The 25,833-nt window shown below is 40.3% G+C and overlaps 2 protein-coding genes across 3 annotated transcripts; both read left to right on the top strand.

Annotated features, from left to right (window-relative positions):
• Positions 1–10,218: 10,218 nt before the first annotated feature.
• On the top strand, positions 10,219–15,251 carry mylz3 (myosin, light polypeptide 3, skeletal muscle). The gene is made up of 6 exons (XM_036564035.1): positions 10,219–10,328; positions 10,773–10,800; positions 12,825–12,968; positions 13,624–13,794; positions 14,606–14,683; positions 15,089–15,251. Exons 1-6 carry the CDS (start codon positions 10,326–10,328, stop codon positions 15,115–15,117), a joined length of 453 nt encoding a protein of 150 aa, XP_036419928.1. The 5' UTR covers positions 10,219–10,325; the 3' UTR covers positions 15,118–15,251.
• Positions 15,252–16,710: 1,459 nt separating this feature from the next.
• LOC118803518 (PEST proteolytic signal containing nuclear protein) lies at positions 16,711–25,345 on the top strand. 2 transcript variants are annotated; one of them, XM_036564008.1, is made up of 5 exons: positions 16,711–16,804; positions 19,563–19,783; positions 19,934–20,002; positions 23,145–23,200; positions 25,186–25,345. In XM_036564008.1, the coding sequence occupies exons 1-5, from the start codon at positions 16,759–16,761 to the stop codon at positions 25,292–25,294; spliced, it is 501 nt and encodes a 166-aa protein (XP_036419901.1). In that variant the 5' UTR covers positions 16,711–16,758; the 3' UTR covers positions 25,295–25,345. The 2 variants fall into 2 exon arrangements, with proteins under 2 accessions (XP_036419901.1, XP_036419902.1); XM_036564009.1 differs by having other exon boundaries at positions 16,745–16,804; positions 19,566–19,783.
• Positions 25,346–25,833: the final 488 nt, after the last annotated feature.

A 25,833-nucleotide genomic window follows, 5' to 3' on the forward strand; every position in this document is an offset into this window, starting at 1 on the left:
GTTTTTCGGCACATAATGTAAGTGAAGACAGACGTTTTTATACTGATCTCAGTACATGTTTTGCAAGGTACATGCTTGGAGACAAAGACAGAGGTTCATAAGAGGTTCAGTGTAAAGGGTCTATGGCATTACCTGGTCCAGGGCACCACCAGTTTAAAGGTAATAAAGCCTCTATGGCGGGAAACAGCCTATGGCACTAACTGGCTTATGGCAATGAAGTTTGCGAGGCATTAAAGTGTGTATGGCACTAATAGGGTTATAAGCCTATTAGTGCCGTAGACCCAGTAATGCCGGAGAAGGGTTATAAGCTTCTCTGGCATTACTGGGTCTATGGCACTAACAGCCTTTTAGTAAATAAGCTCTTATGGCTACCAAGCATGATTCTTAACACTTATGGCAAATCTTAAGTTATACAACAGTTTGTTCTGGCCACACAAGCTGATTGGTTGAGAAGCGTTTTTTTTGACAAACACTGTATAACTCCGCTGAGATGCTGTTGCTAAGCAACAACTTTGACAGCTGTAGGAGACGCTCCAGCCATTTGAACGTTTTTACTTCTTACTTTGCCACAAACAGAAAATGGACACTTTTAAGATCACATTTGACTGACAGCTGATTTGGTCAGACTCTAAAGATGAGACTACACTAAATTCCCAAACTGTCATCACCACTGAGCAGCTTTTCAGTCGGCAGCTGAGACAGAAGAACAGCTAAACAACCTGGAATCAGCCAGAAATGAACCCAACACCATTCGCCAAACTAAATGGGCTGTAAGATGCTTTACAGACTGGCTGGAACAAAACAACATTAATATTCATCTGGCAAAAACTGACAAAACTGAGCTGAACTTGATAATGTGGCAGTTTTATGGCTCAGTCTGATTTGGTCAGACTCTGAAGATCAGACTACACGTTTGGCAAATGGTATTTCACGATAACACACAAATTCGAGTGTTATATTGCTTAATTAACATGTCTACAGACTACACAACACACTTGTGCACAGTTTAAGGCACAGTTACTGTTTAATTGCTTTTATATGTGCATTTAGTGCATAATTTCTATTTTTTTTTTGCTAGTTTTTTATACTGTAAAAAATATGTTACCTGTGCAAAAGTTGAGGCACATTTCATATTTTATGATTCATTTTTCCAATATGCTATACTTGGCACATAAATGGAAATTATGAACTAAAATGTGTAGAAAATGCTATATTTAAGTGTATAGAGAACTTGTTCACTTATTTTTACTTAGTAAATCAACTAAACATAAAATTTGCCTGGGGGGTGGGGGGGTTAAAATTTTGCATACAATTGAACCTGTTTTGTTGATTTTCTAAGTGAAAATAAGGGAACAAACCCAAAAATATTTCTGCATATTTTAATACACAACTTCAATTAATTTGCTGAGTTTAACATACTGGAAAAAAATAAAGCATATAGGCCACATTTTATGTTTTATTTTCTCCAACATGTTAAATTCATCAAATAAACAGTAATCCGGTTTAAAAATGTGCACAAGTACATTCTCTGTGGACAATGTGTTCACTTATTTTTATTTAGACAATCAACAAAACATGGAATTTGACCAGGGGGCCAGAAGGGAGTGCTGCATGAAGGGAACTTCAGTGATAATCAGCAGAAGTCGTCCAGCAGGTGGCAGCACAGTGCTCTTTTTTACACCATGTAAACCAATGGAATATCACATCTTATTTTTATTCAAATAACTACAATACATTCTTAATCAGATACTACAGTATTGTGGTCATCAACGTGTTCTTGTGTTTTAGCACTTCCAGAGGTCAGTATGACTGTGGTTTATGGTTCTTGGTACTCAGTAATGCAGGACCATGCCAGTTTTCCTATGTTTATACAAGTGCATATGTCTGTACTGTAGTTGCACCAGAGCTGGTTTATGAGGATCCTGGCCTCTTCTTATTTCCCCCGTTATATCAAAAACAGGACAGCAAAGCAGAAGAGGGCACCCGTGAGTGAGTCCTTAATGAATAGCGGTGAATGGAGCTAAACGGCTAAAAGTGAAAATAGTTTCTAATCACTCACCCAGAACTTTCCTTTAATTTTAGAAAAAAGATGGTTGTTTTTAAGTAAAAAAAAGAAAAAAAAAAACGTACCTGTGTGTTTCCTGTTTTCTACAGCTAAATAGTTTTGGGCAGCAGGACGCTAACATTAGTGCTACTAAGCGCTGATTGGTTAGCATTACTGCTACTGAGCGCTGACTGGTTAGCATTACTGCTACTGAGTGCTGACTGGTTAGCATTACTGCCACTGAGCACTGGTCCTGATTTATCACAGTGGGGGGAGGATTCCCAATGGTTGTATGACATACTTGTATAATACATGCTGGGTATTGTAGTAAGAGAACAAAAAGATGCAAAATCTCCAATATTTTTTAAACTAATCCCTAAACTAATTGCCACATCTGCAGCGCGTGGTCAGTTACCATGGACAACCATTTTCCTGTGCTCGCAAAAGTACATTAAAACGGCTGACCAAAACACATCTTAACAGAAGACACCGTTACTTTAGTATGGGCCCTTTCGCCGGCATTATAATTGTGTTTTGAAGATTATTTTGATTAATAATTTTTTGATCCCTTTAAGTGATACTATTGTGGTGATAGCTTGTTTCCATCCAGCTACTGAACTAAAGTCAAACTAATTACTGAAATTATGCATAAAAATCATCTTGCATTTTCATCAACTTTGTACAAGAGAATAAAAGCCTCTATGTCAGAACGCTTCAGAGAAATATGAAGTGAGCTTATAGATAAATCTTCAGCAGCTACTTGTTGCTATTTTGTTGCAGTTTAAAATTTCAGAAACCTGGATCAGGGCATTGCTATGGTATCCCAGGTGGTTGCTAAGGTGGAATAGGCATTGCTATGGTGCCCCAGGTGGTTGCTAAAGTGGATTAGGGCTTTGCTATGGTATCCCAGGTGGTTGCTAAAGTGGATTAGGGCATTGCCATGGTGCCCCAGGTGGTTGCTAAGGAGGATTAGGCCATTGCTGTGGTATCCCAGGTGGTTGCTAAAGTGGATTAGGGCATTGCTATGGTATCCCGGCTGGTTGCTAAGGTGGATTAGGGCATTGCTATGGTATCCTGGGTGATTGCTAAGGTGGATTAGGGCATTGCTATGGCATCCCAGGTGGTTGCTAAGGTGGATTAGGCCATTGCTATGGTATCCCAGGTGATTGCTAAAGTGGATTAGGGCATTGCTATGGCATCCCAGGTGGTTGCTATGGTGGATTAGGGCATTGCTATGGTATCCCAGGTGGCTGCTCAGGTGTTGCTTGACCATTGCTATGTTATATAATGTCTGTGAAGATCAGTGGGAGAGCTGTGTGAATTTTCTCAACATTTTGAAATTGTTTTTTTCTATGGGGAACAAATGTGCATTGAACAAATGCTTTACAAATACTGTATATGCGACCAATGCAAAAATCACAACTGCACTATTCCCGTATTGGCTCCACAATCCTGCAAAGTTTTGTGGCTGGACCTTGAAAACTTAAATGAATTATATGCTTTTGTCTTCAATAAATTAAAGGTTCCTGCTGACTTCTGTCATGTTTCGTAGCTATGACTGGAGCCAAAAATGGAAACACTTTATGAGCCGCATGACTTTTTTTTATCCACGTTTACAATATTTCTTGGCAAATGTGTTTATTTTATCACATTTTTAGGCAAAGTTCGACTATTGTAATTGCTATTTGCCATCCTTTTTATTCTTTATGCCAAACACACAGAAAAACACATGGATGAAAACCCAGCAAGCGTAATATGAAAAAAAACAACACAAACATACAATGGTGGATCCTATGAGGAGTGGGGTCGTGGTGTAAAGCACTGTGGCCTGAGGCTCTCTGCCAAATCCAAATAAGGCTCCCACCTCCTTGGGGCTGCTGGACAATGATGGTCTCCTACTACAGCTTTTTTTAAACCCCCTCTTCTGATCTGACCTCAGATCAGGCCTTTTTTGTAGCGTCTACATGTTGACATATTTAAGGTGGCCCACTTTTGCTGATCTTGAACCAGTTCCGAGGACTGGAGAGTAACCTGAGCTGTTGCTAAGCATCTTTACGATCTGTGGCTTGCAGGGGGGTGGGGGTGGGGGTGGGTTGGGTGTAAGACGTGTGGGCGACCCTTGAGAAGCCAGCGTCCCTTCTCTGAGGAAATCGACACCTCTGGGCAGAGAGGCCCTAAATATAGAGGTCATCTGCCTCCCAGAGGGGCGGAGCCTCCGACACATTCAGAAAGAGGAGCGAGAGTGGATGGCAGATACACTTCTGGTGAGTTTTAATGAGTGTAAAGGAAGCATCACAGACTGTGCCCATTTCTGGTCATGCTGTTCCTCCTTAACGTGGCGGTTCAGCCAGAAATCTGTTCTGTGTAAATGTAGACAATCAGTCAAGTCATATTTGGTGACACAGTGTCACCTATAAACTTGTACGGCTATATTCAAGCTCTAAAATGGCTGCTATTTCTGTTTTTAGCTATGCTAATGGAGTTTTGTTCATGTTTATAGATAACTGTGTGTCATACAGCATCAGAAACCACATAATCAATTTTATTACAGATACTGAACACCTCCAGATGGTTTGAGGCAGGCTGGAGATGATGTAGGCTTGCAGTTAGCACCATGCTAATTGCTGCAGAATAAACTTCCATTACTAATGAAGCCTCATAGGTCTCGGAGGAAGCTTGTGCCAGCCTTCGCCCTCCTAGCACTGGTGGTGTCGTGTGATTGAGAAGGTCCTAACTAGTGGGTGGAATTGGATATGACTAAATTTGGGGGGGGTGTTGGGGAAAAATCCCCCCAAAAAAGAATACCAAAGACACAAGTTGGCCAATTGTGGGTGAAGTGCCTGAACAATGACATTTCCCTGCATTGTATTTGATCGTCTATTTTATCCTAAGAGACAGCATGACTCAAGAACCCTTCTTCGGTTTTGATTTTGAGACATTGAGGGGGTCCAAGAGGTTAATTAGGGGTCCTAGACTCCCCCCAAGCACCCCCTGTATTTCACACCTTGCTATTGTACTTTCTCCTTCACAATGTAGCTCACAGAGCAACACTGCCAGGCATGGATTACTAACCAGGCCAGTGGAGCCAGTGCCCAGGGGCCTCTGATTGTCAGTGACCTGGGGGGGGGGCAGACCACAAGTCCCGAGGACGGTCCACTTCAGAGGCAAAAATGAGATACGAATAGCCCTCACATGTTCCGAACAAATAAATACCCACACCCTGCCCCTATATCTGAATTAATGAAATGTCCTCATAACAGCAAAAATGTGCTGAAATATAACGGCTGGAAATAAGTGAAGACTTTTTAAATTGGGCTGCATCACATTTTTTACAGCTCTGTTCAAAATGCACATAAACAAACATTCAAGCAGTTTATTAAAAGGCCCCAAATCCAGCATTTCCTTGCAATTAATATTTTTCCTTGTGCTGTTTGTTATAGATAGGCTTTAGGTGCACACTGAAAAATGATGGTTCTTCAAGGGTTCTTTAGTCAAGAAAATGGTGCTATAAAGAACCCTAAACACTCAAAGATGAATGATGCATGATGAAAGGGTTCTTCCATTGTAACAAGCTTGACTTTGTAACCATAGAAGAACAGTTTTGTTGCTATATAGAACCCTTTTCAAAAAGGTTCTATACAGAACCATCTACAGCACATGTCCATCAATTAGAGTTCAAGCTGAAACGCTGCTTTTAATTTTAGCAGGAGTGGGCGGGGCTAAACTGCTGTGGACCGAATAGGCGGATGTATGCAAATTAACTGATTTTGTGACATCACTGGAACAAAACAAGCTGTTTTTACATCTTAATGTCCATATATGGACTGTGGGGGCTGGTGAGTTAATGGTACATGTAACAGTGTTTTTGTACTATATCAAGCTATTTTATTGCATAACAGTGGGAAAATTCAGTTTACTTGATAAGGGCCTTTTTAAAGTTATGCTGCATGTCTATTCATTTACATCATTTTTTGCATTTTTGTCAAGAGTGTGGGGTAAAGAGGGGCCTCCAAAGACACTTGTGCCCAGAGGCCTCTTGAGGCCATGGTCATTCCTCTTCACTGCTGAAGGGACCCAGCACACATTCACTCGCCTGTTTGCACAGTAAATTAGCCTATCAAAATACAGCAAAATACACTAATTACTAAAAGCAGTGTCATTAGACTCCTATTTGTAACCACGCTGATGGCAGATCTTCACCATAAAGTGTAAGTGATGCTTTAGTGATGATAGATGTCTGATGATGGTTGACTGATTCACTTTCCATAATTGGGTGGGCAGAAGGGTGGTCATGCTTCATGCCACCCCTGGCCACCACTTGGCCATGCCTCTGCGCAAAACACGTCTTTGCTGATTAAAGATGTCTGTAGTAAGAGGGCAACTGAGTTTTGGCTGAGTCATAACTTTACACCCAAATAACATCTGGATGGCAGCTGTCCTGTGGTCAGAACTGACCAGTGATGAATAATGTATAAAAGGGCTGATACATCTTGCCTCAACTTATGGGCTAACTCTACGCCTATATAATAGAACTATAAGGTAGGTGGCCAATGAGTGAATGTACAAGTTTGGTATTTCAAATAAAGTGGCCAGTGAGTGGAAACAAAAGGTAGGTGTTTTTAATAAAGTGGCCAGTGAGTGGAAGTACAAGGTTGGTGTTTCTAATAAAGTGGCCAGTGTGTGGAAGTACAAGGTTCGTGCTTCTAATAAAGTGGCCAATGAGTGGAAGCACAAGGTAGGTGTTTCTAATAAAGTGGCCAGGGAGTGGAAGCACAAGAAAAGTGTTTGATAAAGTGGCCAGTTAGTGAAAGTACAAGGTTGGTGTTTCTAATAAAGTGGCCAGTGTGTGGAAGTACAAGGTGGGTGTTTCTAATAAAGTGGCCAGTGAGTAGATGTACAAGATAGGTGTTTCTTATAAAGTGGCCAGTGTGTGGAAGTACAAGGTTCGTGCTTCTAATAAAGTGGCCAATGAGTGGAAGCACAAGGTAGGTGTTTCTTATAAAGTGGACAGTGAGTGTATACACTCCATATTAAAGTCGTTCTGTTGCTGAAAGTAACAGATTGACACATAGAGGTGGTCTATTTTGGTTCTTCAGCATCTAGAAGGAGCATGAAAAGCTCGCTCCACTGACACTTGATCCATATACATAGGCATGGGTCAGCCCAGTCCTCCCAGTGGCTGCCAGTGCATATATATTTAGAGCAAATGAGGCTAAGATCTTGTGAAAATATCCCGTCTTAAGAATAATTCCTTTGTTTTGTTTTTAGACTGTAAAATGTGTAAAACTACACACTGAAATCAATGGATTATACTGATAAACGTTTTATTGAACCTGACGTATTTTTGTAACATTAATAAATAAAGTACACCTTAAACATCTGTGAAACTTTGTGGGTCAATGATACAAATGTACCAATTCATACTGCAAATTTTATTGGACAGTTAGTATTTAGTAAACCCCTCACCCTTCCATTTTTTAACAGATATTAAAATAACACAGCAGCTGATATAGCTCAGGGTTTATTCCATGCCAACCCACCACCTGTTCTATCATGGCTTTCAATGAAAGAAATTCCAGCAAAATCCTTCAGTTAATTTGTGCAACCATGCAAAATTTCAAAGCTGTGCTCCAATTAGTTTTATAGTTATGCATTTTTTTAAGTTTGCTCCATTAGGTTCTAAATTGCCAGTAACTAATAACTGTTTACAGACTAATCTGACATACTAAAGTACATCAACCAATCTTAACCTGTTGTGGGTATTTATTGACATGAAACCATTTAATTTACAGTAAAATATTTTTTGTAGTGTTGTGTTTGTACCTAGCTAATACTTCAGCTCAGTTCTGTAAGAATGCCCCAAACTTAATGCAATTTAGTAAAATTTAAAAAATTCATAACTAAAAAACGAACTGAAGCACAGCTTTAAAATTTTGCATGGTTGCATGAATAAAATTGAAGTATTTTCTGGAATGTTTTCCATCACATCACCTGACAGGCCCTAGATGAGTTGGTGTGGAACTTTCTTGCAATAAATGCAGGTACTTGTTAATTCAGCTTTTTTAATATGGGGACTAAAACCTTTTGAAACTTGACTATAAATGCACCAAAGCATGAAGCTGGTTCATGTTTACCTTCAAAAACTCTAGGATCCCATACATTTGAAGATAATTTTAGGGTCTTGATTAAAATCAGTCAGTATGCAAGGACTTGTAAGGACAGTGCTTGTAGTCATGAGACCTTATAGCATTTCTCAATACAGCCCAGTGTATTGAGAGACCTAATGAATCAATGAGCCTCTAGTGACATTGAATAAGTATATACATATATACATTATATATATATATATATATATATATATATATATATTCAAAGAATATTATTTTTATTTTACTTATACAATGTCACTTGTCTTGATACTAATATATTATCAGTCAGCGCTGACACTGTTTTCAGATATTAAGTAAATGGCTGTTGTCAATTTTCCTTAAAACACTTCTTCTGTGAGCTTGAATGTGCATCTGTGAACTCACGTTTTAAAAAAGAGCCATATGGCATAACTCTATACTGCTGGGGAGCATGGACAGGCAAGCGAAGGAGACAGAAGGGAATTATGGTCAGGGTTAAAGAGTTTGTTGTGTTGATGAATGCAGGCCCTGGTGGTGAGGGTTCTGAAAGGGAACTGCATCCAAGGCAAGCAGATATGAGTCTTCTTGGATTAACAACAAAAGATTATCAAGCAACATGAGCGCTCAACCATAGTTCATATTGGATTCTGCTTTTATGGGTCATTTCACTTAATATTCATTACGGCTCGTGTCCTTTTCAGACAACCATTTTTTGAAAAGTACAGTAGTGCCATATTTCTGGATGGATGCATCACCAGCTTGAATTATTTCAACAATAATTAAACAAGCTGGAGTCGGTGATCAGTGGCCTACTTCTATCTTTCTTTTCCAGGTAGGCCTGAACTGAATATTTGACTTCGTTTAAAGGAATAGTTTTCTAAAACACCACATTCACCTCATTTCTCTCTAATCCTAAATGTAGATCTGCCAAGACATGTAGTTAAAAACTACTGTAGCAGCCATTTTAAAACCTGAATTCAGAGCATTTCTGCATAATTCAGCTTTTTAAATGTAAACAGAGTCATTGAGAGTGGTTTGGTGTGAAATGGTTGATTTTAGAGACTCAGATGTCTTTACAGTGGTGGTGATAGGAACCAGGGGTCGCCATGACTACAACACAAAAATAAACATTTTATTTACCATCCAAAACCACCAGTGAACCTACACGAGTCTTCTGAGTTTTATATATACATATAATGTTGTCGATAGTAAAATAGTGGAATGCTGACATACAGCATGTAGGCACTCTAGATAGGTTTTTCAGAGGAAAATGTCCCATCTGTAAAGCTGTTGGAAGTCAGAGAGCTCCATGTGGCTCCAAGTCCAACTTCCCGAAGAGGCGTTTTTCAGTGTCTAAGTTCAGTTTCAGCTCCTGACATTTGATCTCGTGGCAAATGTTCACCTAAAGGCATGTTTAAAATGGCTTTCAGTTGGGAATTCTTAAATTAGACCATACCTCTGTGTGTTTCGGTCAAAAAAAAAGCAGATTCACTGTAGTAATTAACGAAAAGATCATCTTCGTGTATTACAGGCATTGTAAAGGCTAATTTAGTCATTATTACTGGATCAGCTCCTTTAGCCTACCCTGCTCCCCTGTAGCTAACCTGTTTATGACATCAAGGATGTGCACCGGACCTCCGGACAGCTTCTAGCATTTACAGTACAAACCCATTTTGACTTGTCTTTTTACCGCGCTTCTCATAAGCCATATGTGGCTGAGTATCCCAGGTTAAAAATACCGCTGCTGAAAATGAGACGCTCTCCTAGTTTACTGTGCTGGCCTGAATCAAAAGCCAGACTCTCAAGCGCAGCGTGTCAAACATCCACTTTGACTGTAATGTACGTTGTCAAAGATGCCCAGCTCAATGTGATGTAATCAGGCTCTATGAAACCCTGAATTGCTGACCAGAGCCAAGGAGTCTTAAAAGAGGCCTTGGGAGTAGTCTAAAAATAGCGCCACCAACAGGAGGACGCAGCTCCCCTTTCGGCTTGCCCTAAGAAAGTTAAAGAACTTCCAGAGCGTCAACCGATCCGCCCCGTGACATCAGACGCTGGGCTTAAATAAGAAGGCCTTTGCCCACGGCTCAGGACCACTCTCCTGGGACTACGGCTTCTTGACTACTGCCCCTTCTCCCCTCCATCTAAACTGCATCATGGTGTGTACTTATCTGGGAATATTCTCTTTTTTCCCCCTCTTTTCACATTTTGTTCGCTTCTACTGTGGAAATCCAGCGAATCTGGCAACCTGCCGTCTGGGCGATTTCAGGATACTTTTCCTTTTCTTGAATGGGCGCAGGATGGCTAACTCATTCTTATGTCTCACAAAGCCGATAAACTGGAGACCTAGCAGCCTTTTAAGAATGGAAAATAGCTATGATTATTTGCCAGCCGTATAGGATCAATAGCTCTGATCTCAACCTGGTATTTGTGCCCAAATATGATATGTATTTGAATATTTTAGTTGAACTCGTTGAATTGCGTAACATTGACCACTGTCCAACATTGATGTAACATAAAAGCCTATAACTATTCCATTATGTAATGATAAGCTACTTGTAGTCATGTAAACTGGACTGACTTTGTGTTTATGTCTTTGCCAGACTGACTTCACTGCTGACCAGATTGAGGGTAAGTATCACATGTCTGTCATGTATATACAGTACAATGCCTTCCTTGTAGCATAGCAAACCTGAGAATGTCAATAATGCTAGTAAAATTTTAAACTTAGCCCCAAGTATCTCTTAAACTTTACCTCAGAACCAAGTCGACTCTTGCTAGTCCACAAGCTTCATTCATTTGAGCAATAAAAGACAAGAAGCTTCCACGTCTTTTTCCAATGCAAATATAATGCGGAATGAACCAGGACAAAACAATGCGGTCTTTAGCAACTTAGCAAAGTTTAGTTAGCAGATGCAAGCTTTAAGTCTTCTGTGGAAGACAATACAGAATATGTGTTGTTACCTTAGTCAGAATTAGCAGAATTAGCTTGCTAACGTGAGCTCTTCTTGTTCAAAAATGCCATGAATGTTCACAAACACCTGTAGTTTCAGGCTAGTTAAACCTAACAGTGAGCATGTTAGCTTCTATCTGAACTAAATGTCAGTAGAGCTTGTTAGCTTTCATTTAAAACATGTAGCAAATGGAGCCTGTTAGCTTTATTTGAAACACACTGTCAATGGAACCTGTCAGCTTTCATTTAAAACTAATAGTGAATAAAGACTGTTAGCTTTAAAATGAATGCTCAGTGGAGCTTATTAGCGTCGTTTAAAACAAATAGTCTGTGGAACTTGTTAGCTTTATTTTGGAGCCTGTTAGCCTTATTTGAAACACACTGTCGATGAAACTTGTTAGCTTTCGTTTAAAACTTATAGTCAATAAAACTTGTTAGCTTTAAAAACGAATACTCAGTGGAGCTCATTAGCTTTCATTTGATCAAAATAGGTGTTCAGATAGATTCATTTGAATGGAGACTATTAGCTTTCCTCAGCTGCTATGGATAAACATATGTTGGATATTTTAGGCAACAGTAAAGCAGGCGTCCATTTCACAGAAGCCTTTTGGTGTTTATCCCCAGCTAATGCAGGCTGTTCTGGTGGAATGTGAACTATTGATCCCCCATATTGTGTACAGTACCCAGTAAAGTCACGTTAGCCTTCATTCAGCTAACTTGCTAATCCCTCCGATCTATGATAATCACGCGTATTTCCGAGAGATTTGGAACACTGTTGGATTTGGCGTTATAATTAGCATGCTAAGCTTGCTTGGCTTTCCTGTTTTGACATAATCCAAGACAGTTGCACAGCAGCAGGCCTTCAAAAAGCCAGCTAGGCGTGGACATGATCAGCCGCGTCCTGGGAGGCGCAGGTTACGTCGTAGTCAGCATTCTTGCGGTAAACTTGGTTCAGGCGCCGTGGCCATGTTTGGCAAGAGACACTTTCTCAAGACGTATCAGCTGACAGAAGGCGCACTAAAGGCCACCCAAAAGAGGCCGGAGAGCCACAGCTGCTACAGTAAAGTCAAAGGAGGCCATCAATCTGTTGCTGGATCACTTTCCATTTAGCTCCCTGCTGAGCCCATAGAAATAGCGAAGCCATTTTGGCATCACTCTCTTTCCTCCTGTATACACAGTTGTCCTTGTTAATTAGGTGCAGCCGGTGAGGACAAGAGGAAGACCTTCACTTTCTTTAACCTTGTAGGATTAGTCAGGGGCCAAAGAACAACCAGGATGGCAACAGTTCTTATTGCAAAGACAGCATAAAATATAGTTTCTTGAGGTTGTAACATCAATGGTAATTATAATATACTTATAATATATATTGTCCTATCAAAATCTTGTAACCTTGTAACCCACTTGTTCTATGAACATACACTAAAGATAATGACAGTTTAATTCTGCTATTCAGTTACCATTTCACACAAAATTTTCCTGCAACAGAAATAATATACATCCAAAAGCGACACTATTAAGCCGGGGTTTGCTCTACTTTTCCACCTTGAACACCATTGTAGACACGACTTATGGTAAATAGTAAGGTTATATAGTGGCGAGTGCTGTAGTAGCTTTATGGTGATACTACATCAATCAGTTTTATACTGATTTATTTGTAGATCTATGCTGTTCTGCGCTAAAAAAAAGATCTTCTGCTCTACAGACTTCAAGGAGGCCTTTGGTCTCTTTGACAGAGTTGGTGACAACAAGATTGCCTACAATCAGGTTGCTGACATCATGCGCGCCCTGGGACAGAACCCCACCAACAAGGACGTGAAGAAGATCCTGGGTGACCCCTCTGCTGAAGGCAAGGCCTCTTTATTACGTTCTGCATTTTTATATTTCTAGCCTTTTATGCAGAGAGGAAGAAAATGCTTGAAGTGTACCTTCCATAACGCCACTGGCTAATAGAAGTTTTTGTTTTGATTTGATATTTCACTTTTTTACTGGAATGGTATGCAGATAAACTCATGTTTTGTTGATTTTCTAAGTGAAAATAAGTGAACATACCTTCTATAGACAACTTAAATATGGCATTTTTCTGCAATTGTTATTATATTTGTTTGCTAAGTTTAACATATTAATTAAAAAATTCAAAAAAAATAAATAAAATGTGCCATAATTTTTCCATAGGCCACATTTTATGTTTTATTTTTTTCCCCAATATGTTGCATTCAGCTAATAAACAGTAATTGTGTATTAAAATCTGCAGAAGTTGTTCTCTGTGGAGGATGTGTGTTTTACCAGGGGAGCACAAACTTTTGCACACGACTGTATAACAGTTGCTAACTAGTCTGCTTGTAATTATCATTGCAGGGCTTAAATAGAGCATCTCAGAAGTAGCTCTGTAGAGAAAATGATACATGATACACATTTTAATGGAGGGACTTTTATTATATAAAAGGCTTTATTGATGTAGTAGGAAAACGTGGTGAAAGGCTAAGGCGTCCATGTTTTTGCAGATATGGCCAACAAGAGGATTGACTTCGACGCTTTCCTGCCCATGCTGAAAACTGTGGATGCCATCCAGAAGGGCACCTACGACGACTACGTTGAGGGTCTGCGCGTCTTCGACAAGGAGGGCAACGGCACAGTGATGGGCGCTGAGCTGCGCATCGTGCTGTCCACACTGGGTAAGCGGTGGAGGAGGGGATCATGGGAAACATAGGCTGGTATGCTTATGTGGCCAGTCACTCTAGATAAGTGTGATATAGTATAAAAATCAACCAATTCAAATGGACCAGAAGATTAATGCAGATTTTGGTGTTAGCCACCCTGCTAACTCAGTTAGCTATCTAACCATCTGAGTTCATTTTCAGTTAGATTGGCCAGAATTATATCAAATGTCATGCCTAGTTGCTAAAGTTAGCACCAGCTCCATTTTGGATTTTTAGAGCAGCTATAGCTTCAGGTGGTCACACTGGGTAAGTGGTGGAGAAGAGGATCATGGGAAATGTAGGCTAATATCTTTATGTGGTCCACAGTGACCTTCTAGAACAGGGGTGCCTACGCTTTTATCTTGGTGGGACGAAGTGCAACATTTATGGTGTTCGTTGAGGCAAAACAGTCACAAAGACAAATAAAGAATCAAGACTTTAAAAATGTATTGATGCAAATTTTGATTGTAGCTAGCTAGCTAACTCAGCTAGCTAGCTAACTATCTGTCCTTTATGAGTTAGTTTATAGTAAAATTGGACAGAATTTTCTAAAATTTATAAAATTTTAGGTCTATTTGCAGCTAAAATTACCTCCATTTTGGATTTCTGAGCTGCACCAAGAACTTGAACATGAGTCTGCGATGAAAAATACTAGTGACTGTGACTTTTTTGCGACTAGCATCCAAGAGCCTGTGAGAGTATCATGGGAAATGTAGTTTGCTGGATGAAATCAGTTAACAGTACAATTGAATGTAGAGTATAACTGAACATCTTGCCTTTCCCACAGGTGAGAAGATGTCCGAGCCCGAGGTTGATGCCTTGATGCAGGGACAGGAGGACGAGAACGGCTCTGTCAACTATGAAAGTAAGTGCCTACGTATTACATATCACCTTATATGACCTCACGTCCAGTGAACGATTAGCTCGTTTAAACCTAAAGTATTGTTGGCGATACATTCAGAGTCTCCTTTTTAGGTAGTAGGTTGTTTACATGTCTACGTTCATAGTAAAAATGTGGAATTGGAGATTTTAAGAGCTACTCACTGTGTAAAAGATGAACGACGGCGCCAACAAGAAAATATATTCCTGTTCATAACTTTTTGAGCTAGAAAACACATCATCAAGTGAGAAGAGTAGATCAAAATGCAGATATAGCCGCTCAAGTTCTTATGGCACGCTCTGATATGGCCAGGTTTTGTTGTTATTTTTAGAAAGCACCTCAGCCCATGTATGGCCTCGTGCTGATGTATGCCTCCTTCTCCTTTTACAGGCTTCGTCAAGCACATCTTGTCTGTGTAAGACGTCGCCCCCCGGCCCAAGGGAGTGGTGAGGAAGGCGGTGTATCTACAGACCCCATGGTGTCAGGACATCAACTCTGTTTAAGACCAACCGAGCAACAACAAAAAGGACTATGAGATGCCACTAAACCATTCTTTTCGCCCCCATCTCTGGAAGTCAGGCCCCCCCACACCTCCTCTTAAGCAGTCAAGCCCCTATTTTCCTTTTTGTTCCGCCCGGCGCGGCGGTCCGCGGTGCGGCGGAGACCGAAGGGGGTAGGCAGCGTCCACTCACCAAGTGAGGGTGCGTTCCCTGTTCCCTCGCCCGCCCGGGTCACTCCAGCACCAGCCAGCCGTGCTAAAGGCACCTGCAGCAGCCGCGGACGGCCTGCACACGGTCCCCCCAGCCCAGCCCAGCCCAGCCCAGCCCGGCCCAGTCCGGCCCAGCCCTCACACGTTCATTTCACAATAAACTCTTTTTCCAAAAGCGCCTCTTGGTCTTTGCTTTTCTCCTTAGGAAAGAGCTCCAGTACTGTGGCTCCTCATACACGCTGCCTAACATTAGCATGAGGGAAACTAGCTTAGCTGACAGCACATTTTATGTGAGGTATCAATTTCCATATTTGCCTCATAAGGCATGCTAGCACGCTGTAGAGGAGCCTTTTAGTCTGTTAGCTGTCTGCTGAGCTGTCCAGTCTGCTCTGAGGGAAGAATATATTTCAGTGAGGGCCTGTTGTTACATTATTATACTTTATTGATTTTCAGAAATACTTGTGTGATTGGGAACTGAGGAAGAAATCACAGCCATACTGGCTGCAGTAAGTGTAGTGGGTCATCAGAGAGCTAACTCATTACGGTCAATTGTTTGTTAATTTGTTGCAGTATTAAGATAAAAATGGATAAAAAAAATGCATAAAAAGGGAAATGGATAAAAAAACATTATTTACAGATTTATCTTTAAATCTTATACTCAGTAATGAAGAATTTTGATTGTTAGGCATTAACCTTTAGTCAAGCTGGGTCCAAGTATTTATCAACCTGCCCACCGGTGCATGGTGACGTAATCAGAATGTTTTCGAGGGAAAGGCCATCATTTAATCAAACATTACAGGAAAATGCTGGCCTTTTACATGGTATAGTGTGATGAACCATGCTGAATATGACCAGGAAATGAGCTAACAAGGTAAAAAAGGGGGTCATGGTTTACTTTAAAATCATGAATACATGTATATCTGTGCGTACTCTGAACACCACAGAACAAAAGTGGGATTCTACATGACTAAATTGGAGATAAATTTGGGGGCAAAATAAAAAAAATGACCTAAATGTGGTCTTTCAGCCCAGACTGGGCCTGTGGCTAAATCTCAGATGGCTCCCTACTCCCTGTTTAGTGCACTGCATCAGTCATGAAACTAAAGCTTCTACACACTGTTTGTTACCCAGAGAGTCGCACAGCTTAAACTCAATGTAAATTGATTCATATTAGACATATAAAGCACTATTTTGGCTGTAGAAGCCGTTATTTCGTGCCCTACATAGTGCACTATGTAGGGAGTAGGGGGCCACTTGAGATCCCGTCTCTGTTTACCTCAGAAAGTGGCGCGGAGCCGGCGTTTGTCCCTTCCCGGCCCCCGTCCGTTCGCCCGCCGCGTTTTCCAGCCCAATGGCGAACGAGCAGCAGCGGGACGAAGTGGAGCAGCACGGAGGAGGTGAAATTTAATAAAATTACCACAAAACTAATCCCCACGGCCGAATAAAGACCCCGAGCAGCGCTGCTTAATCTAACTGTGGTCCGGCGGAGCTAAAAACGAAGCCGAGTTGAAGCAGCTTCGCTTTAGCCAGGTTAAGGTTATGCTAAGCTAAGCTACGCTAAGCTAAGTTTACCGGCGCAATAACATTCGTGTTTTGCGTTTTGCTCTCAAAATCGCCCAGAAAGCGCATGTAGAGTTCAAAATTGATGATTTATTGTTTAAAATTTAACAAAGCTGGGGCTCATTTTGCTCTAAATGCGATTATTATGGTTTGTAAGCTGGCTAAGGAGCTAAAGCTGTGCCTGTACGCGCAGTTAAAGGGGAACTCCACCCATTTTACATAATTTCTGTATTATTTAGTGTTTGAGCTGTGAACAGAGTCGCTCAGAGAGGTTCGGTGTGAAATCGTTGGTTGTAGAGGCTCAGATGTCTTTACAGTGGTGGTGATGGGAACCAGGGGTCGCCATGACCACAACACAAATATAGACATTTTATTTACTGTCCAAAACCACCAGTGAACCTACACGAGTCCTCTGAGTTCATATGGAGTGTTGATGATGGAAAACAGTGGAAAATCTGAAATAATACGATTTCTTTGGGGGCTATTTTGAACATTTTTAGGCCAAAAATCTTCTCTCAAAAATGTCATCATAATGCTTTAAGTATTTTCATACCCATTTCACGTAGTAACTTTCTGTGAGGGAGCTTTTAGAGGTGGACGTCTGGTTCCTATCACCACCACTGTGAACAGTTCTGACTCTCAGAGCGTTTCACACCAAACCACTCTGAACGACTCTGTTTACATCCAGACCATTTAATTAAGCAGAATGCTGAATATTGATGTGTCACTGTGACGCTGGTTATTTCTGTTTATTTTCAGTAAATTTGGCATCTCAGCATAGGAGCTTGAGTTTGTTATTCACCATGTTTCTCTTTTTGGTCTAAAATAAATGCTAATGTGAGAGGAGAGAGTGACAGCAGAACAGAGAAGAGAATAAAAGTAAACCTTAAAAAATGAATATAGACTTCAGTTAGATGTAACTAGTAGATGTGAAAATCATGTCCTTTTTGGCTGCTTGTCCATCAATATTATACTTAATGGGGAATTTCCATTGTTTTTTCCCCCCAAAATCTGCATAATTCTTTGAGATGTAAACAGAGAGATTCAGAGTGGTTTGGTGTGAAATGGTGTGTGATGTCTTTACAGTGGTGGTGATAGGAACCAGAGGTCTCCATGTCTACAACACAAATATAGCCATTTTATTCACTGTCCATTTGAGGTGTAATGCTGCTGCTGCTGATAAAATAATGGTAGCTTTAACATTCAGTTTTTTGCGGGGGACTATTTGGCTTAACGCGCTACATGTACCTCTCCACTACGAATGGACTTTAAAGAAATATTTTTTTTTGTTTATTTGAACTTGGAAATAAACTAAGTTATGAGAAGTAAAATGAAAAAATATTCAATAGTCTGCCCTGTTTGTAGGTCACTAAGCAAAATTAAGCAAATTTATAAAACCGACCATGTTAAGCTCTTTGTACAGTAGTAGTCTCAGACTTTTGCACCCCACTCTGTATGTTTAGGCCAAAACGATGTCTTGGGCATCAGGCAGCGCAGTCGTAATTACTTTATGCAATAGTTCTCTGTGAGGGAGCTTTTAGAGGCATTTAACTCTTTAGACATCTGGCTTCTCATCACCACGACTGTCCACGGCTCAGTCCCATTTCTTATTTTTACCCCTGCCTTTTGTTTTCGAGTGTCATGCCTTGGAACTGAGTTACAAGAGGTAGTGGTTGAAATCTTCCTCTATGAAATGGGACCCTCAAATAAAGAGCATTACTTCATTAACAGCTACTAGCGCTGCTCTGTAGGCGACCCTGCCAGTCTGCAGTGACAACAGAGGGGGGTAAAGTTCAGCTCCTCACTACTGGGCTTTAGTTACATTTAGGGCATCATGTGCCTTCAAAGTGGGGGGCAATTATTTATTATCACCCACTCCTAATTCTTCAGTGATATGAAGCTGAAGTCAGATATTCACCAGCTTCTTGTTCGAATTTTCCCATTCCACCTTAAATGGTGCAGCAGTTGTGATGGCTAAAACGCCATAATTTTAAGGTGGAATGGGAAATTTAGCGAGCTAGCTACCGAAACGTCAGCATATTAGTAGTGGTTTTAATGCTTGTTATAAAGAAAATTGTTATCGTAAGTTTTTAACTGAGAAAATTTTCACATTTGTGGTTTTCTTTGGTCTCTTGTCGTTTGTTGTTCATAACACTGTTTGGAGTCTCTGAAAAACCTTTGGAGGGCCATGTAGCTCTAACACTGCGCTCCACCCCTCTTTCTCAACAAAAATTGGGACACCCTACAACTAAGCGTGAAATGGAACCGGACCACAATTCTGACTGAGTTAATCTGTTTCCACATCAGATCAATCTGGATGGCTTTGTTTACATCATTAACCATTTAGTTATTCAGAAAGTTTTAAATGTCAGAACCCTTGGTTTATTTGTAAAGATGCAAGTAATGGCCAGAAACACAAAGGCATACTGTTAGCTAGATCTGTGGTGGATGCACCGGTAGAAGTTCTGCTTTTATGCTCACCAGCAGCACTTCTGAGCAGGTCCTCCTGGCGTCCCTCATCTTCCAGGTAACTGTAGCACTCCTTTGGTCACCAAGGCTACAGTCGCTCACCTTGGTAAGTTGTTTCGCCTCCAGCAGGACCAGAGGAGAAGGGAGGCAGTGTGAAAAGTAACACTGTCTCTTCCAGCACCGGCCCTGGGGGAGGCCTGGGGAAGCGCCCGGCCAGCAGCAGCAGCAGCAGGACGGAGGATGAGTGCAAAAAACAGCATGTGGCCTTCAAAATGGCCAAACCGGGCTTTAGTGCAGCCAGCCAGTCTCTGAAGAAGTCTCCAATTTCCATCAAGCTGGGAGCTAGTGTGAGTAGGACACTGTGGTGATGCCAAATCAGAACCCTGTTTCTAACTAATAATAATAATAATAATATGCATCTCAGTCAAGGAGTCTGGTCTTGGTTTAGGGTTTGTTTTGGAGGCCTTCACGCTGAAGCTTCTGTTCTTTTTCTCCAGAAACCTAAGGAAGCTGCACCTGCCTTACCGGTCAAAAAACCTGCATCGGTTTTCGACGAGGACGATGACGTGAGTTCGAAATCTGTTCAACTTTGAGGATTAGTTGCATTTAGTTATTCTGGATGGACATTGTAATTCTAATGAGCTCTGGGGTGACACTTCTATCGCTTCCTGAAATCAGTTAATATCGTCAGAGCCGGTTTGTAAGGAGCCTGGCCACTTCCTATTTCCTCTGTTGTATCAAATCAGGATCACAAAACAGCAGAGGGCAGCCACGAGCGAGTCCTCAATGAATGGGGTAAATGAAGCTCAATGGCTAAAAACAAAAAGTTAAAATAGTTTCTAACCACTCGCCCAGAACTTTTCTTTACTTTTAGAAAGTAGAAGGATGTAGAAGGAAAACACAGAAAACTCACCTCATCATGAACGTACATTAGGCGCCATTTTAAACTACAGGGTGTCCCAAAAAAATTGACATCATTTGAGATGTGAATATCTGAGTAACTACATGTCCTGGCAAACAAAATTAAATAGGTTTCATGTTGAACAATACAAGATTTATTTATCAAAATTCGAGCAAAAAATTCAGAGGCATGTAGATTTCACAGCTTTACAAATGTTCAATATGCGCACCGCCTGTGACACAACACATGTCAAGTCGGTAGTCCAGCTCCTGCCAAACACACTGTAGCTTAACATGAAGGTTAACATGAATTGGAACATGTTCAGTTCCAGTTGGTGCATTTTTATTGAATTTTCTTGAAAATGCACACTGCACACTCTTGTTTGACTGTGTTTTAGTATAATCTAACACACAAAATGCCTTTTCATTTCTAGGGAACACCATTCTTCAACCTGAAAAAAAACATAAAAAATTTAATTTGGTTAGTTTTTACACATTTTCTTCAAATTTGAGATCATTTGAGGGAGAATTGGCTGTTATCAGACTACGAAATGATGTCAGTTTTTTTGGGACACCCTGTATAAGTTGAGTTCAAAAGCGCTTTGAAATACAACAGTGGTGTTAAAGTGTTTTATGCTGTTTTGTGTTCAGGAAATGATTGTATTCTTTTATATTAATGTTTGAGCATTTATAAACTATGATTTTGCTCAAGTGCTCCATATTAACACATTCATTTTGGACCCCCTTGGGAGCGCCCTCTAGTGTTTGAGAACCCTGGAAGACATTACTGAGTGATAATTCTCCTCTCTACAAATTGTCTGATATCGTCTCTGGTTTAGCCAAAACAAAGGCGAAATCAACATTTTAAGTCTTTTTCTTGTGTCCGTCACAAATCCAAACAAAAACTGCTGTCCATTGGACTTCAGTCATTCTCGACTAAGCGCTGATTATGCTCAGCATGAATTCAGGGGATTTGGAAAGTAGAGGGTTGTTCCTTGTTGTGGTTCATCTCTGAAGCCTGACTTTTAGTATTATATTCACTGTAGTGAGTTATAGGCAAAAATGTAACATGTTGATACTTCAAGAGTCTGATTGGTTGGAAAGGACCAGTAAAGAACCACATTGTTGAACACTATGAATGAGTTTTATTGAATATTTTACATACTTTCTTGCACAAAATCCAGTTAAACAGGACTGAGTATGCTGTCTTTCGAACGCCCAAGGAGAGTGTTTGACACAATCCTGTCCAGCCCACAAAAGTATTTTAATTTTCTATTAATATTAGCCCATTTCACAATGCACTGCACTACAGTTCCCAGCATGCGCTGCAGCTTAATGTGCGCTCTGACTTTCCTACCCCAGCAGCAATCTATGGGACGGTTGCATCTCAATTCTACACAATTCCACACCAGTCATATCACCAAACACACTGACTGCCTTTCAGCTGCAGTTCGACCAACATAAACACCAAACGTGAGCTCAGCAGCTGAGAAATTGAGCCCAAGTCTTAATGAACTTGCAGCAAAGAAAAGATGCCAGGTGTCTGGTTCAAGTAGATAGGTAGGTTTAAAAGACTGAGCTCCTGGGGTCATTTAGATTTTGAATATTTCAAGTATTCATGTAATATTTTAAGGTCTGTATTTTACTGCTGACATCATAATTCTCTGGCCCACAGATTTGTTGAGATTTTTTAATATGGACCCTTTAGTGAATGAGTTTGAGGCCCTTGCTCTAATGGAGCACGCAGTTGATTAGTGTTTTATAAGAATTTTTATAAGAATTGCTCTGCTGGTGACGCTCTGCTGCTCCTGGGCATTGTTAGGCAGCAAAATGACACATTTTCCAATAAAGTACACAACGTAACATAGTTTATCACAATGATACATGTTGTTTCACCATATCACCCAGCCCTACAAAGGAAAATCATATAAAGTCCAACATGGACCAGCAGCTCTTGGATGTTACAGCTTATGCTTTTTATAGATCTCTGATGTCTCGTCATTCTGTAATCAGTGTCATGCCCATATTAACGACTGGGTCTAAGCTGGATTTACCGATGTCAGAAATGAATGGGCTTTTTGAAATTTCCACAGTCAGGCCCTGTTGGCTACACTGACTATAGTCCGGTGACATGAACTCTGAGGTTCATCTTCTGAACAAGATCTTTTCTTCTCAATTAATTATGTGCCAGCTTGTTGAGGCATCATTGAGAGCCATTAATGTTTGTTAGCAAATATAGTTTTTAATTCACCAGTGCAGCACTCTACAGCCCTGTTTGTTCTGCTTAGACCGGTTGTCAGCTTCAGAAACCTACAGAAGTGGCCCATTAGAGCCCAAAGATATGGACATATCATATATGATTGTGATTATATAGCTGCATATTGCAATGACAGTTTGCCTCAGTATATTAAAAACGCACCGTTGAATTAGTAAAGTGACATAGTTAAACGTATGACTAAGAGTGCTTTCGTTGGATTACATGAACTTGCATACCCTGATCTTTCAAAACAACTATTTAAACATTTACCTGGAACTGCGATTGGTCAGGATACTCACACTGTGATTGGTTAAAGGGTTCATTTGCATTACAACCTTCTGCTTCTGCGATATCAGTACTGCAAAGGTCAACATTACATTAACTAGTGACATATATCGCAGCCCTGATTCTGATTTCTTGCACATACAGGCTGAGTGAAGTGCCTTTTTGTGGCTGGAGAGGTCTAGACTGTTCTCACTCGTGTGCTTTGTTTGTAATGATGTAACGTTGATGTTAGTCATTTCTATAAATGTCTGTTTTCTGCTCTCCAGAGTGAACCAGAGGAGATGCCTCCAGAAGCTAAGATGAGGATGAAGAATATCGGAAGGTCTGTTTGACTTTTGACCTGTTGTCTAATTTTGTTGTTGCTGCTGGTCAGCATCTTGTGTTTTTAAATGCAGTCTGAACTGTTGGATTCAGCAGTCAGGAAGTGCGAGTTTATTTCAGCTAGGTTTTCTGTCAGTATTTAGGATACACCTAGCTTTCCAAAATGTTTTAATCAGTGTTTTCTTTTGTTTGTTTGCAGTATCTTAGTATGTAAAAGTTTTGTTTATTTTAAGGAAAAATATCAACAGAAATGACGCCCTTAACATGCTGATTTATTAAAAACCTCTGAAAAGCTAAGCATAAATAAAGGGCCATATCTTTGTATATTTTTTACATTATAGTTTTAATCTCATTTAAAAAGCAGTCCATGCTAAAACACTCCAGAGAAACCAATCTGAATGGATCAAAGCGGCATATTTTTACAACCGTGAGGCGCCTAGGAACCAATCACATACCAACTGAAAGAGGGGGTCATAGAGTTTCTGACTGTCAGTGGAAGTTGGCTCCCCTCAGTCTGCGAGGAGATGAGACCCCTGAGCAGAAAGCGTTCTGCGTTCTCCACTTCAATAAGAGTGAATCAGTCATAACGGTGCAACGTGATTTTCGTGGTCAGATTCATGATGTAGACTTTTTCTTAGGATAGGGTTTGGCAACATGCAGCACTTTTACTGTCCACAGCAGAATTAGATTTGTAGGTAAAAATAAAATAATCCTCCTTTCCAGTAAAATAAAGCTCTGCTGATCGTTCAACACAGTTTTAACAGCCTCAAACACTGGAGTTAATGTAGAACTGCTTATTCATCCTTTAACACTGAAGATCACTGCTGGTGACCATAGCAAAACAAAAAATTCTCACCAAGCTAGTAGCTAACAAAAATACAAAGAAGAAAAGAAGAAGAAAAGAAAGATTTATGAGGAACATCGATAGTTTAGAGACAAATGGACTTATTTGCGTTTATAATCACTCCAGCTGGTTTCCTGAAATGTTTTTAATCTGCAGCGAGAAACTGACAAACACTAAAAAGTCGCAAAGCTGAAATTAGCTTCTCGTTTGCTAGCTACTTGTTTGAATTTTCCCGTTCCACCGTAAATGGTGTAGCTCTTACTTTCTGGCGCCTCAGGCACCATTTACGGTGGAACGGGAACATTTGAACAAGAAGCTGAATGAGAAGCGACTTAAGCCGTAAACATTTTACAAGAAACTATTCAACTTTTGCGGAAAGGTTTCCTGCCAGAGATGCGAGAAAAGTGGCTATAGCTGAACTAAAGCTTAAAGCAGAGCAAAGTACGTTGGTGGTTTTTATATATATGTTTATATTAGCTATATTGTTAGCGTATACTAGTACATCAGCACATACTGAGACATATTTACAGCCAAGATAGTGAAGTGTTACTTCAATAAAATGGACATGAAATGTTGTGGCTCTCAAGGTGGTTAGATTTTTTGTCGAAACGGGACAAAATGTCTCTCTGACATTTGGGTTGTCGACCCCTGCTTTAGGACCTTTCTCATAAAATGCATTAAAAAAATATATTATAAAGATACCACTGAATAAGGCCCAATGGTTGGAACATAAATGGGATTTTTCATGTTCCGATTCATGTTAACCTTCCGATGAACATGATGTTGATTAAGTGAAGTAGTAAATACACTCTGATGAAGGTCATATTGTCCAATACAGAATGCACTGCTTTTGAAATGAGAAATAAAATCTTTAGGGTCACTCTTGAGCTCATAAGCAAATGCAGTTAATCTCGATTAACTACACAAAACAATGCAATTAATCAATCACAGTTAGTTTAATGATGTACTGAAAACGGAAACGTTACTGTAAGGCAGGCACATTTTGAAGCACTCCTTATTTTTGCTGTGTCATTAAATGTATTGGACTGAATTATGAATTTTCTAAATTGTTACACCCCTAATGTTACATAATGTTACTCTCATGTTTACCGTGTCTCACCACTCGCTGCCTTCCTTTGTAGGGACACACCCACTTCAGCTGGCCCCAATTCCTTCAACAAAGGCAAGCAGGGATTCTCCGACCATCAGAAACTCTGGGAAAGGAAGCTTAAAAGCCTGACAGACAAGTAGCTCCTGGGCATTATGACTTGTAGTAGAGAGGGTTGTTTTGTGTTTTGCTTTGAAATCTGTCATTTTGTCTCTTTGTTTTCGATGAACTTTGTAAAAATGTACATATATGATGGGATGTTTCCACTATAAAGCGTCTTTTTATTGTAGGTATGATTGTGATTTTTACCACGCTGTTGTGACTTAAAAAACGCCTTCCTTTGCAAACTGAAAATCTATATAGACGAAGATTACAATTCAGCATCCTCTAGATTCATAACTTGCTTGTCCGTGTATTGCTCTTGGTGAAAATCAGCCAAGCGTGCCACCCCCCAACCCGTCATAAGTGTATAGTTGATAAATTGCTATGTTTAATTACTATAGAGATTATTATTAGCAAAGAATAATGAAGTATAGGACAGAGTTTATGAGGATTGCTGCTGAGTACAGTATATAAGGAAGGGGTACGGAATATGATTGTGTGCTCTCCATGTTGTGATTTGTTTTGGTTTTCTTTTGGAAAGAGCATTAAAGCTCACTGAAGAGACAATGTGGTGTCTTAA

Source organism: Colossoma macropomum, unplaced genomic scaffold (genome assembly GCF_904425465.1).
Source record: "Colossoma macropomum unplaced genomic scaffold, Colossoma_macropomum, whole genome shotgun sequence".
Lineage (NCBI taxonomy): Eukaryota > Metazoa > Chordata > Actinopteri > Characiformes > Serrasalmidae > Colossoma > Colossoma macropomum.